Raw genomic sequence first — 13,375 nt, forward strand, 5'->3', positions numbered from 1 at the left:
CCATGGACAATATGTAAACAAATGGATGTGGCTGTGTTCCAATAAAATCTGATTCATAAAAACAGGCAGTGGGCTGGATTAGGCACATGTAGTTTGTTGGCCTTATGTCTCCTGACAAATAGGCACAATACTTGGCACAGAGAAGGCGCTTTGAGTTATAAAAATTTCATTTTTTTAAATCTGTAGGGCGAAAGTGAACAAATAAACAAACGAACCACTGAGAGTATACTTGCTGGCTGTAAGACTGGCAGCTGGGTTTAGGAGCAGAGGCAGCAGAAGACTGAACCTTCCACAGTCTTTAATTTCCGTTGCCCTGACATGGATGCCTGGTGTGAAGATATATCACCTGACATCTAAGGGGATCAGCCCAAGGGAGGAAATGAAAGCTGTGGAAAGATACTCTGCTCTCCCCACTCACCAGCCTGCCTCAGAGGTCCAGCTTAGCCACAGACACTATCTCTGGCAACTCCCAAGAACTACCAGGAGGCAGCAGCATAAGAACAAGGGTTTATTTTAGCAAAGAAAACACCTAAGAGCACTGGTAGTCCCAGGACAGGCCCAGCAGCAAATGCTGAGAAAAGCCAGTGGCTTTTTGCACAGCCTGCCCATGGTGGAGGGGAGCACCTGCACTGGCTCCTGGGCCCACAGCCGCGCTTGGGAATAGTCCAGGCTGTGCCTGCAGAGGAGCTGCTCCAAGCGGACCCTGAGGAAGGGCTCATACACCAAATGCTGCTTGCTTCAAACAGGCACCCTCGGTGCTGCCTCCTCTGAGGCTGGCAGCTCCTTCCTGGATGTGCAGGGGCAAGAGCGGAGGGGGAAGCAGAGGGTGCCGCCTCACACGTACTCCCCACAGTCGGCGATGATCACCTTCTGCTTTGGCTTCCCGTCCTTGCTGCCCTGGGCCTTTGTGGGCAGAACAGAAGTGAGGGAGTAAGGCGGGAAACTAACAGTGGTTTCGGGATACCAACCCCTGCCTGCCCATATGCCCACTTCCACTCCAGAACCTGGGCAGCAGCAGCCCCTCCCGCTGGACACAGCCCCTGGCCATCTCTCTGAGGCCACAGAGCCTTTCCAGCCCTCCCACAGGGCTGTGCTCCAAGGGCCTGGGTGACAAGGAGGCCCATTCCTGGCCACATACCTCAATTTGCCGCAAGACATCTAGGCCTTCGGTGACCTCTCCAAACACCACGTGCTTGCCATCCAGCCAGTCTGTTTTGTCACATGTCAGGAAGAACTGGGAGCCATTGGTGTTTGGGCCAGAGTTGGCCATGGAGAGTAGACCTGGGGGACAGAACAACCATCAGCTCCCCCAACCCTGGCTACCAGCCCTTAATGGACGTCTGTGCAGGCTGTCCACAGCCCTTCAGTCACACAGGCCCAGACTCCAGGATGCACAGACCACATGCAAATGTGGCCACCTTGTCTTTGATTCAGTTAATAGTCAGTGAAATGGTGAATGAGGTGTTTCAATCACTTTACACTGGTCTGTTCCTTCAGTAATTCATTTATTTAACAATTAAGTGTCTACTTGGCAACCAGGTCCCTGTTAAGCCCTGGGAACACTGATGAGCTGAACATAGTCCAAGCTCTGGTGGAGCTCACAGTCAGTGGAAAAGAGCCATTCAAAATGACAGCTATGACACAGTGAGGACTGGTAACATGGACATTTGTCACATAAGAGAATGTACATATATATGTGTGTGTCTGTGTACATGTATGTATGTGTGTGTGTGTGTCCACAATGACTCCCAAGTTTCTGATCAAGCGGTGGAGTCATTTATTGAAACAGAGAAGAGGGGGAGGAGGAAGAGTTTAGGGGAGAAGGCCAAGAGCTGTTTTAGACGTGTGAAGTGTGAGATGCTCCCAGGATATCCAGTAAAGACAGCTGGACAGGAGTCTGGAGCTCAGGGAGCCATCAGCATGCAGACGCCAATGTGCACAAGCTTAACTCAGAGATACTGCTGAAAGCTCTGGGACCGGGTATGACTGCCTAGGGCACTGCTTCTCAGTGGGGTTGGTGTCCTGTCCCTAGGAAACCTTTGGAAATCTGAATTTATTTTTTTTGAGATGGGGATCACTCTGTCACCCAGGCTGGAGTGCAGTGGTATGATCGCAGCTCACTGCATCCTCAATCTCTGGGGCGCAAGCAATCCTCTCACCTCAGCTCCCAAGCAGCTGAGACTACAGGCGTGCACCACCACACCTGGATAATTTTTTAATTCTTTTTTTGGTAGAGACAGGGGTCTCACTATGTTGTCCAGGCTGGTGTCGAACTCCTGAACTCACGTGATCGTCTGGCTTTGGGCTGCCACTTCAGACTCCCAAAGTGTTGGGATTACAGACATGAGCCACCATGCCTGGCTTGAAAGTGTTTTTGACTGTCTGAAACATTGTGGGGGGGCTACTGGCATTTAGCAGGTGGGGGCCTGGAATGCTAGATGTTCTGCAATGTCTGGCACAATGAATTGTCTCATATCCTCTTGGTCTTTCAAACATCCTGCTAGAGGTTGGGTGCAGTGGCTAATGCCTCTAATCCCAGCACTTTGGGAGGCTGAAGTGGGAGGATCACTTGAAGCTAAGAGTTCCAGACTAGCCTGAGCAATACAATGAAACCTCATCTCTACAAAAAAACTTAAAAATTAGCCGGGCATTATGGATGGCGTGCACCTGTAATCCCAGCTGTTTGGGAGGCTTAGGCAGGAGGACTGCTTGAGCTGGAGAGGTTGAGGCTGCAGTGAGCTGTCTTGCACCACTGCACTCCAGCCTGAGCAACAGAGACCCTGTCTCAAAAAAACAAAAATCAAACAACAACAACAAAACAACGAATAGCCCATTAGATATCGGTATAGGTAAAAAATGTGTTCACAGTTATCTGCGCCTAAAACATAATTGCATTATACATATAAGCCCAAAGTTTTGGAGTTCTTTTGGTTTTGCATGGAATCTTCTAGGAATGTAACTACTATGTAAATAAACAGATTATTCTTTACTTTGGAATCTAATCAACTTTATCTACCATTTCACAAAGTCGTATCACCAATAGCATCATTGCTAGTGGTATCCAAGTTATCAGTTGACACTCCCGTCTACACTCCTAACTGCTGCATTTGAGTACAGGTGCAGACGCCTGAATAATTCACTTTGTGTTCTGACACAGCTGTGCTTAAGCATGTACATCTGGAAACACATTCGATTATTATGCAAATTCATTTATTTCCTCTGATGTTCTTCCCTATTATAGTTACAGATATATTGAGTTTTAAAATAATGGTGTGGGTCAGTGGGCTATATCACCTACACATATCGGTTCAGTATAGTAAAGAGGGGCTCTACAAACCACCAGTTAGAAAAAGGGAGCACAGGTAACAGGCTTCTGGAGAACAAAAGAATGGGCTCTGAGCCACTTCAGTGTTTAAGGGTCAGGAAAAGAAGGAGACAGCAAAGACAGACAAAGCAGCCATCTAGGTAAAAGGAGACAAGAAGAGGCAGGAGTCCTGCCAGCCAAGTGAAGGAGTCAAGGAGCACAGAGTTAGTATAGGCTGAGCATCCCAAATGTGAAAATCCAAAATGCTCCAAAATCTGAAACTTTGTGAGCACTGACAGGATGCTCAAAGGGAAATGCTGACTGGAGCATTTCAGATTTGAGATATTCCAATTTGGGATGCTCAACTGGTAAATATAATGCAAATATTTCAAAATACAAAATACTTCTGGTCCCAAGCATTTCAAGAAAGGGACATTCAACCTGTAGTATGAAATGCTCCTGGGAGATGGGATAACATCTGGGAGGTGGGATAAGATGATCGCCAAGAACTGGCTACTGGTATCTTTGAAGAGTGGTTTCAATGGCGAGATAGGACTAGAAGTCTGGCTAGAAGGGATTAGAGAAAACGCGAAGGCAGCAAGTCTGTACCATGTTTTCAAGAAGTTATGCTTTTACTTCTTGAAAAAAGATGGGGGACCAGAGGCATGGGTGATAGCTGGAGAGGGAACAAGAGTACTAGGATGAAGATTTTTTTCTTTTTTTTTTGAGATGGAGTTTCACTCTTGTTGCCTAGGCTGGAGTGCAATGGCGCCATCTTGGCTGATCGCAACCTTCACCTCCCGGGTTCAAGTGATTCTCCTGCCTCAGCCTTCCAAGTAGCTGGGATTACAGGCACGCGCCACCATGCCCAGCTAATTTTGTATTTTTAGTAGAGACAGGGTTTCTCCACGTCAGTCAGGCTCGTCTCCAACTCCTGACCTCAGGTGATCTGCCTGCCTCTGCCTCCCAAAATGCTGGGATCACAGGCATGAGCCAGCGCACCCGGCAACCGGATGCAGATTTTTTTAAAGGTTGATAACTGCATGCTTTCTTGCTAATGGACTGAAGGGGACAACTTTAGAAGCCATGTTCCTAAGTAGAGGAGAGGGACGGGATCCAGTCCACAGGTGGAGGGGCTGGCCTACGAGAGATAGCTCATCCCCTATAATTGGAAGAAAGAGCATGCACGAGTGGAGAGATGCAGGAGGCGAAGCACTAGATGAGGTGGGAAGGTGATGATATAAGGCTTCAGAAGTGAAGACAGGCATGGACACATCACCTCTGGCTGGGACTGAGCATCAAGTAGGGAAATCTGGTCAGGTTGGCAAGGGCCCCCTTAAGAACTATAGTTATAAATTTCAAGTGGGATCGTTCAGTACAATTCTGTGTTTTTTCTCTAGTTGCTGGGGGACTAACCACCGAGCTTTTACTAAGTAAATCTGATGGCAGGGGCAGGGAGAGCAGTGGGGTTGAGGGCATACGCGCTTGCAATGGCAGACCACAGAATCCAAGCTGGGATAATGGGAAGTATGGACACGGTTGGGGGATGGATAATACCTGAATATAAGCAAGCCAACTCCACCCTAGCAAGGCTGCATGGTTCTCCTGCGACTGGTGGCTGGGTCTCCTCCAGACTCTTAGTCCCGTCAGCCAGAACCACAACCTGTCCTTTCATCCTGCGCGGCCATCCCACCCTTGTTAAGCCTCCCTTATCACATGCCAGCTGGCTCCCACCTGGTCCCGTGTGCTTGAGGATAAAGTTTTCATCATCAAACTTCTTCCCATAGATGGACTTGCCCCCAGTACCGTTGTGGTTTGTGAAATCACCGCCCTGGCACATGAACTGGGGGATGATGCGGTGGAAGCTGCTTCCTTTAAAGCCAAAGCCCTTTTCATGGGTGCACAGGCAGCGGAAATTCTCTAGAATTGAGAAAGGAAAAAGCGCTGGGGTTAAAAAACAGAACAAAATAAAACAAACAAAACCTCAAAAAAAACTTGTTTAATGTTCATATTTTTGTTTTAAAATAAGGGATACTCATTATAAACCTTTGTGATAGTAACCTTGTAAGGACTAAGGGATTCTTTTTCTTTGAGATGGAGTTTCATTCTTGTCGCCCAGGATGGAGTGCAATGGCACAATCTCAGTTCACTGCAACCTCCACCTCCTGGGTTCAAGTCATTCCCCTGCCTCAGCCTCTCGAGTAGCTGGGACTACAGGCATGCGCCATACACCTGGCTAACGTTGTATTTTTAGTAGAGATGGGGTTTCACTATGTTGGCCAAGCTGGTCTAGAACTCCTAACTCAGATGATCTGCCTGCCTTGGCCTCCCAACGTGCTGGGATTACAGGTGTGAGCTACCACACCTGGCCAGGACTCTAAGAGATGATGATGAAAGGGGATTGAATATACATGTTCTAGCTCTTTTCTCTTCCAAAACCACACTAAATTGGTAGGAAACTGATTTTTTAAAAGAAAAACCAAAGGATCTTAGAAGAAAACATAGGGGCAAATCTTCATGACTCTGGATTTGGCAATGGCTTCTTAAATGTCACACCAAAAGCACAGGTAAAAGAAAAAATAATTAGATGTGAATTAAAATTTAAGATGTGCATCAAAAAACTGTACCAACAGAGGGCAAAGCAACCTACAGAACAGGAGAATGCTGATTTGCAAATCATATTTAATGTGGGTTTAATATCCAGAATATATAATGAACTCCTGTAATTCAACAACAAAATGGCCAGGCAAGGTGTAATCCCAGTGCTTTGGGCGGTCAAGGTAGGAGGATCACTGGAGGTCAACAGTTCAAAGCTACAGTAAGCCATGATCTCACCACTGCACTCCAGCCTGGGAGACAGAGCAAGATCCTGTCTCTTAAAAAAACAAAACAAACAATCCAGTTAATATATAAGCCAAAGATTTGAAGAGATAGTTCTCCAAAGAACATATATAAATGGCCAACAAGCACATGAAAAGATGTTCAACATCATTAGTCAGTAGGGAATAAAAATAAAAACAATGAGATACCATTTCACACCTGTGGAGATGTGGGCCAGGCGCGGTGGCTCACGCCTGTAATCCCAGCACTATGGGAGGCCAAGGCAGACAAATCACGAGGTCAGAAGTTTGAGACCAGCCTGGCCAACATGGTGAAACCTTGTCTCTACTAAAAATACAAAAAATTGGCTGGGTGTGGTGGCAGACGCCTGTAATTCCAGCTACACGGGAGGCTAAGGCACGAGAATCCCTTGAACCTGGGAGGCAGAGGTTGCAGTGAGCCAATATCGCGCCACCATACTCCAGCCCAGGCAACAGTGCGAGACTGTCTCAAAAAAAAAAAAAAAAAAAAAGAGAAGATGTGGAAAAATTGAAGCACTCATACATTGCTGGTAGAAATGTAAAATGGTCCAGCCACCATGGAAAATAGTTTGGCACTTCCTCAAAAAGTTAAATATAGAGTTACCATAAGCATTTCCACTCCTAGGCATATATATCCAAAAGAACTGAAAACAGGGATTTAAACATATACTTTTATGTGGATATTCACACAGGCATTATTTACAATAGTCAAAAGATGAAAACAATGTGCAAGTGCCCATCAACAAATGAATAAACAAGATATTTATCCAAATATGATGGAATATTATTCAGCCACAAAAAGGAATGAGGCACTGACATATGGTACAAGGATGAACCTTGAAACCATTATGCTATGCAAAATAAGCAAGATGCGAAAAAGGACAGCTATTGTATGATTCCACTTACATGGAAAATCTAGGATAGGTCAATTCATAGACAAAGATGAGCGGTTATCAGAAGGTAAGGGGAGGAGAAAATGGGGAGTTATTATTTAATAGGTATCTTTCATAAGTGGTTTTGTTTAGGGTGATTCAAAAATTTCAAACAGAGGAATTACCGCTAACAAACAGTACACTTTAAAATGGCTAAAACAGCCAAAAATAAACTTATAAAGCAGGGAGGAAAAGACAACAGCAACAAAATTTCTGAAGGTAGAAAACAAATGAATCCCAAATGATATAGCAGACCCAAGAAAGCTGAATCTTAAGCTGGTAAAAGCCAAGAAGCAACTCAATTTGCACTCCAAAAGCTCAGAGGAAAGAGTGCAGGTAATCCTGGAGACAGGAAGTTTGGCTGAAAGCCCGTTTAAGAAAGTGGTTAATCTTTGGGATCCTCTCCCTGACTCTGAAGCTGGGGGCCACCCCTTCCCCACCTGGTAGCCAACTGGGGGTCTAGTCTTTGGTAGGTTAAAGCAGGGGGTCTCTAGACTAGGACATCCTACACATAGTGAAGGCTGAGGTGACATAATGACAAACGGAGACTATGTGAAAGTTTATATACTGAACGTTGATGTATTCAGCCTCACCCTCATCTCCCCTTAACAAGATGCAGACACCTGGATGCAAAGCCCCCAGCAGGAGAATCTGGGAGAAAATCAGGAATGATTACATAGAAAACTATGCAAAAACAAGGCAACTATCAATTCCAGGCAAAGCAAAATGCTGTGCATGACAGTTATCACATGATGCTTACATTGTTAAAATAACTTAGGACCTAACCAAAATTACGGTACCTATACAGGGAAGATGAGGGGGCAGGGGATTTTAAAAAACTCATTCTTTGTCCTCTGAAGTAGAAAATCAGAAGATAATGTTTAAAATGGAAAACAGGAAGTAGAAATATAAACCTGTTATCTATCAACATGGAAATAAAAATCAAGACCTAAGAGTTGAAATCGGCTCCTCTGAGCAGCAGCAAATGGTGTCGGCAGCAGGGCATAGGGACAGCACTGGGGGATGACTGTTCTTTCAAAACAAGCTTTGTGAAACTGAATTGACTCTTTCTATGTCTAGACAATAAAATTTAGATTAAAAAGAGAATAAACAGAAGTCAATATTTAATAAGTTACAAAGAATACTCAATAAAAGCACTAGTTACTTCTAGAATTCAGGATGATGTAGAGAGGGGAAAACGAATTTTCAATTTATTGTCTTAAATATTATTGGAATGTATGTGTATGGTATTCTTTAAAAAAAAAGAATACATTATTTACTTGTATTTTTAAGAAAAGATTATTAAAAAGTAGTAAGCCAGCACTTACAAAGCTTCAAAAACACCTGCTCTGACCCATCTGTTACTAGATCCCAGGATCTGAGATGCCTCAAATCAACTTAAGTCAGAAGCAATATCAAGAACACAAGAAGTGAAGCGGCAAGAACCTGGGAAAGGCTCACTGCTCAGCCACCAGCGTCCCGCGGTTCTGACCACAGCATCCCGCTCACCTGCTGTCATGGGCACGACGTCGGAACGCAGGAGCATCTGGATGCGGCCGGCCGGCTTGTTTCCAATCTTGATGTCCATGTACACCTGAGGATTTGACCGAGCCTTTTTAGCAGCGGGCTCTCCCTAGATGCAGAAGAAATTGCTAGTTAAGAGAGCTCCTTCACCCCCTAAGTAGGAGTGCAGGTATTGTACACACCCACCCAGAACACAATTCCAGTGAGTAGGCTGGAGCAAGTGCTGACGGGGTAGGCCTTGGTCCCTGACAGGGCTGCAGGAGGCAGGAACCATAGTCGTAGCACCCAGCTGGATGCCCAGGGACAGGAGGTCTCAGCACTGCCTGAGGCCCATACATGGGCGTGTTATCTCATCATGCTCGCCCTCAGATGCATCTGCTTCCTCTTCTTGCTTCACAGTCACAGAACAGCACTTTTCTGGTCCATGATCCACAACTCTCAATATCTTCAAATGCCAGTTCCAGCCCACCCACTGTCCTCTAGTTAGGCAGATCCATCCAAGTACCACCACCTCCTCCCTCTATGCTTGGCCCTGCACATACGCTGGCTGGCTACATGGAAGCAAGGGGGCAGCCCTCTTGCTCAGGCCTAAGTGCTCAGAAGACAGTGGAGAATGTTGGGCCTTGCTTTGTGCTCCAAGTAGATAAGACTAAGCAGAGGATACAGGATGATCCAGGGGGACTCCACTGACTGTGATGGCCACTTTATGAGTTCTGCTTTGCATCAAAATTTCTGGTGTGGGTCAATGTGTGGATGAATGGTGGCAAATTAGCCAAGATTGAGAACACAGGAAGACAGGATTAGAGAAGCGGGGGAATCCATTTTAGGCAAACTTAAGCTGCCTGAGACTTACAGGCAGAAATATCTGAAGCTCAGGACTAGAAAGAGACCATGAAGTTCAACAGCATAAGAGAGGCTGCATAAAATTAGAGACTGACTGCTACTCTTTCAGCTGAGAGAAGAGAGAGAAACCATGAGCCAAGAAAGAAATACAGAAGAATGACAACATTCACAAGGTATCCAGAGGAGGGGAAGCCCAGAAAGCAACTGTCAGAGACCTATGCTGAGAATCAGGAGGAAGTGCCCTGGCAGGTTCTCTTAGGGCTGGAGAACTCAGAACCCATGTATAGGTTGAAGGAAGGTACCACTACCCTATCCTGTCTCCCCTCCATTAGCACAGGAATAGGAAGACCATGAGCCTCGTGGCAAACTCTTCAGTGACGGAGGGGGACTCATTAGGAGGGGTGAAGAGGAGCACCTCAGCTTCCTCCCTGTCAGCTGACAATCACAAATCCATACCTGAGCAGAGCTGAGACGCTCATCACATAGAACACAACATGGACGAGATACCCAAATCTTCGCCCTTGAATTCACTCAATACTGACTTAGCAAAGTACTAAGAATTCATTATTCATTCCCTCTGCTTATATATATATATACACACACACACACACACACACACACATATATTTGCAAATTTCCATTAAAACTTAAAAAAATTTTAAGTTTAAGTTCCTCTGGAAGCAGGAACCTTCATTCTCACCTCCTGGGTCTCTGCTTTGGGAGGCTCTGACCCTTCTTCCTCTTTATTCTCTTCAAGTGTCTTCCCAGAAAACTTCTTCAACCAGTCATCATCTGACCAAACTGAAAGGAAAGAATCAAACAAATGTTCATTCAAGCTATCAGCTTGAACTGAAAAGTAGCTGCTTTGCTCAGCAAAGTGGAAGATGCTATGTGGCCTCTATGCCAGACAGTTCCCCACTGAGAACTCCCAGGGGTAAGGAAAATTCCAATCCAGAATGACGGCCCTGAAGTCCAGCTCTCAGGAGGGCTAAGAAAAATAGCTATGTGGAAAGCAATGGTATAGCCTTTGCTGGTTTCAGCCCTTGATGGAGCACCCCAGAAATGGAATATCAAGAAAACTGGGAAAGATGAGCTCAAGCAGGAATTTCTCTCATAACAGAAACAATTACTCTGGCTTTGCTGAGAAGTTCAAACTCACTTTTTGTTTCTCTATAAAGGTGGTGCGTGCCCTTCCCGATGTGAACCATCACCTACTCCTATCTACCAGGAAGCAGCATTGAGCATCTACTTCCAAGTAAACAGAGACAAAAAATGCAATTAAGGCTAAACTGCAGAACATCACAGGGAATCTGGAAGTTGCTCCTACTCACCTGGCCTGGAAGAGCCTTCCTTAATTCTCATTGGTTTGGCCAAATTGACACGAATTGTACGTCCAAAAAGCTCAGATTCATTCTGAAAAGATTAAAATTCAGCTGTTTAAACTCTCTTAGATTAAAAGAGGGCCAGCCAGCTTTCCATTTACTTCTGAGACACACTCATGATTTGTCCTCCCTTAATCCTTGGGCCCCTACGAGTAAGCTATGCACCCACCCCAAAGCCACCTGTGGGTTGCAGGGAATTCCAGAACCATCACACACACCCCTTTCTTTCATAGCAGCACGCAAAGACCTGTATTACCAAAAGTAACTCTGGGTTCAGAACACTCCAAAATTACAAGAATAAATGCAGTTTCCCAGCATCTGAGTTCACCTTCAAAAGTCAAGATAAGCTTTGAAATGAAAGAAAAATGATCTCTGACAGTTGAGGAATATGTTTGGTGAATGGATAACAGAACAAGGAATAAAAGAACATTTCATTATCCATAGATAATCAGTACCAGGAAAGTTCACTTAAGGTGAATCCACTTGAAGTGGTGATGAAGATTTCATGGTAAAAGTGAAAAATTTAAAAAGGTTTGATAGGGAAATGACTGTGATGAAACTAAAAATAATAAAAACAAGTTTCTTACAATTAATATTCAGGATTAACTCTGCACTAATCGGTAGAAAGAAATGTAACTTGGTAGAAAGAAATGTAACAGTTAGCCCTGTTGGCTTGAGCCTGTAATTCCAGCTACTTGGGAAGCTGAGAAGGGAGGGCTGCTAGAACTCAGGAGTTCAAGACGGACGGACGGACGGAAGGAAGGAAACAGACACTGAAGTATTATTTTTCCAACAAAATTCTATCAACAGTATATCTTTGAACTTCATATCAGACATGAAAACTAAAAGGATCTCAAGGAGGGCACAAATACTAAACAGCATCATCATTTTTCCCAAGGACCTTTCCAGAACATCCAAATCATTTGTATCAGTGATTTGCACCTGCCATAATTAAATTTCTCTTCTCAATTGTAAATTGGTCATGAAATCCTATTTTGCAAAATATGCAGTTAACTGTGCAATCAATTTGCACTGTTTTCAAATTATCTTAGACATGGGACAGCCAGTGAGAGACTGGTCAACAAGGATGATGAGGACTTACATTATTATTAAATGGGGAAGGAGTCTGAGTAAGAACTAATTTTATAAGTGATCAATTCACAGTGAATATTTTCACGTGAGAATTTTTACCTCCCCATGCAACCTGGTAACTTTGGAAGTCCAGAACACTGATATATGAATAAGGACCCTCTGTACCACCAAAAAGCAACTTTGGTTAGAATGAAGATTCCCAGTCATACCATGTTGTCGATAGCTGCTGCAGCATCCTGCCAAGGAAAGACAACGGTACAAGTTTAGGCTTGCAGCCAAATGCTTATGGTGTCTAAACACATGTTCAGTAGCAAAAATCCAGAAAAATGCCGCCTCTACATTTCTTGCCTAGGTTGTGTATGTTTCTAACAAAGAGCACTTCCTGGCTGATTTTAGAGCTGGTGGTGCAACAATTTGCCATCTGGTTGAAGGCACAAGAAATAATCACTACTACCAGGCAAGAATGCTCAATGAACAGGGGTGTAGGAGCGAGCTCCTCTGCAGGGCAAGAATGGCAGGGCCTGGCAGAAGGTCTGACGTGTTATTCACAGTTCAGTATGATTATGTGAGAGAAGCTTTCCTTAGAACAGTACTTACTTCTGATCTCTCTGGCAGCATCAGCCTAAGGCCCAACAACCTAACCAAATGGTGAAAAGCTTCCTTTTTAATCTGTAACATCACAAACCAAGGACTAAACACCAGTAACACAGACTCTCACCTCTGCCAACTCAAATTCAACAAAAGCAAATCCTCGGTGCTTTTCTACAAAATGGAAAAACAAAAACAAGTAATTACTATGTGGGGTGGTGGGAGGAAACAGGATGGTCACAAAGTGAAGTCAGTCACATGCCGTATCCAAACACCAGAAGTTCTATCCAATCACTATTTAGGAAGAAGGAATCTCATTCTTTGATTCTTCTTATACAATATTTTAAGCAATAATAAACTTTGTTTTTTTAATGGACATAGCTGAATAATAAACTGTATTGTTAATTAATAAGTATTCAACTAATCTACCAAAGCCAAACTTAAAACCTTAACTATTGCATGCAACGCAATTAGAAAAATAAGGTCATTTGACCTATCAATTACCTATCCAATATACATTTTGTGCATCAACTGTGCATAAAGCATGAATACTAAAACCTGATAAAGATGCTCAGTCTTTATCCTCAGGAAAATGCTGAAGGAACTGGAAAGACCAAGCACAATAATGTTAATCATAGAACTCAGAGACTAGAAGGGCCCTTAGAAAGCCAATAGGCCAGGCGCGGTGGTTCAAGCCTGTAATCCCAGCACTTTGGGAGGCCGAGACGGGCGGATTGTGAGGTCACGAGATCGAGACTATCCTGGCTAACACGGTGAAACCCCGTCTCTACTAAAAAATACAAAAAACTAGCCGGGCGCGGTGACGGGCGCCTGTAGTCCCAACTACTT

General features: G+C 44.4%; 1 protein-coding gene across 5 annotated transcripts in view; it reads right to left on the minus strand.

Annotated features, from left to right (window-relative positions):
- Window positions 1-488: 488 nt before the first annotated feature.
- PPIE (peptidylprolyl isomerase E (cyclophilin E)) overlaps window positions 489-13,375 on the minus strand; it is a 15,510-nt gene continuing 2,623 nt past the window's right edge. For 2 of the 5 annotated variants that reach the window (XM_011977668.1, XM_011977671.1), the window contains exons 3-10: window positions 12,657-12,700; window positions 12,148-12,174; window positions 10,796-10,877; window positions 10,165-10,265; window positions 8,607-8,730; window positions 5,039-5,224; window positions 1,139-1,281; window positions 489-903 (exon numbers count right to left, since the gene is read on the minus strand). In XM_011977668.1, the coding sequence (XP_011833058.1) occupies window positions 835-903; window positions 1,139-1,281; window positions 5,039-5,224; window positions 8,607-8,730; window positions 10,165-10,265; window positions 10,796-10,877; window positions 12,148-12,174; window positions 12,657-12,700 (776 nt within the window). In that variant the 3' untranslated portion in view covers window positions 489-834. The remainder of the gene's footprint in view (window positions 904-1,138; window positions 1,282-5,038; window positions 5,225-8,606; window positions 8,731-10,164; window positions 10,266-10,795; window positions 10,878-12,147; window positions 12,175-12,656; window positions 12,701-13,375) is intronic. The other 3 variants (XM_011977669.1, XM_011977672.1, XM_011977670.1) reach the window with 2 other exon arrangements.

The sequence above is a fragment of the Mandrillus leucophaeus genome, unplaced genomic scaffold, assembly GCF_000951045.1.
Source record: "Mandrillus leucophaeus isolate KB7577 unplaced genomic scaffold, Mleu.le_1.0 Scaffold182, whole genome shotgun sequence".
NCBI classification, from domain to species: Eukaryota; Metazoa; Chordata; class Mammalia; order Primates; family Cercopithecidae; genus Mandrillus; species Mandrillus leucophaeus.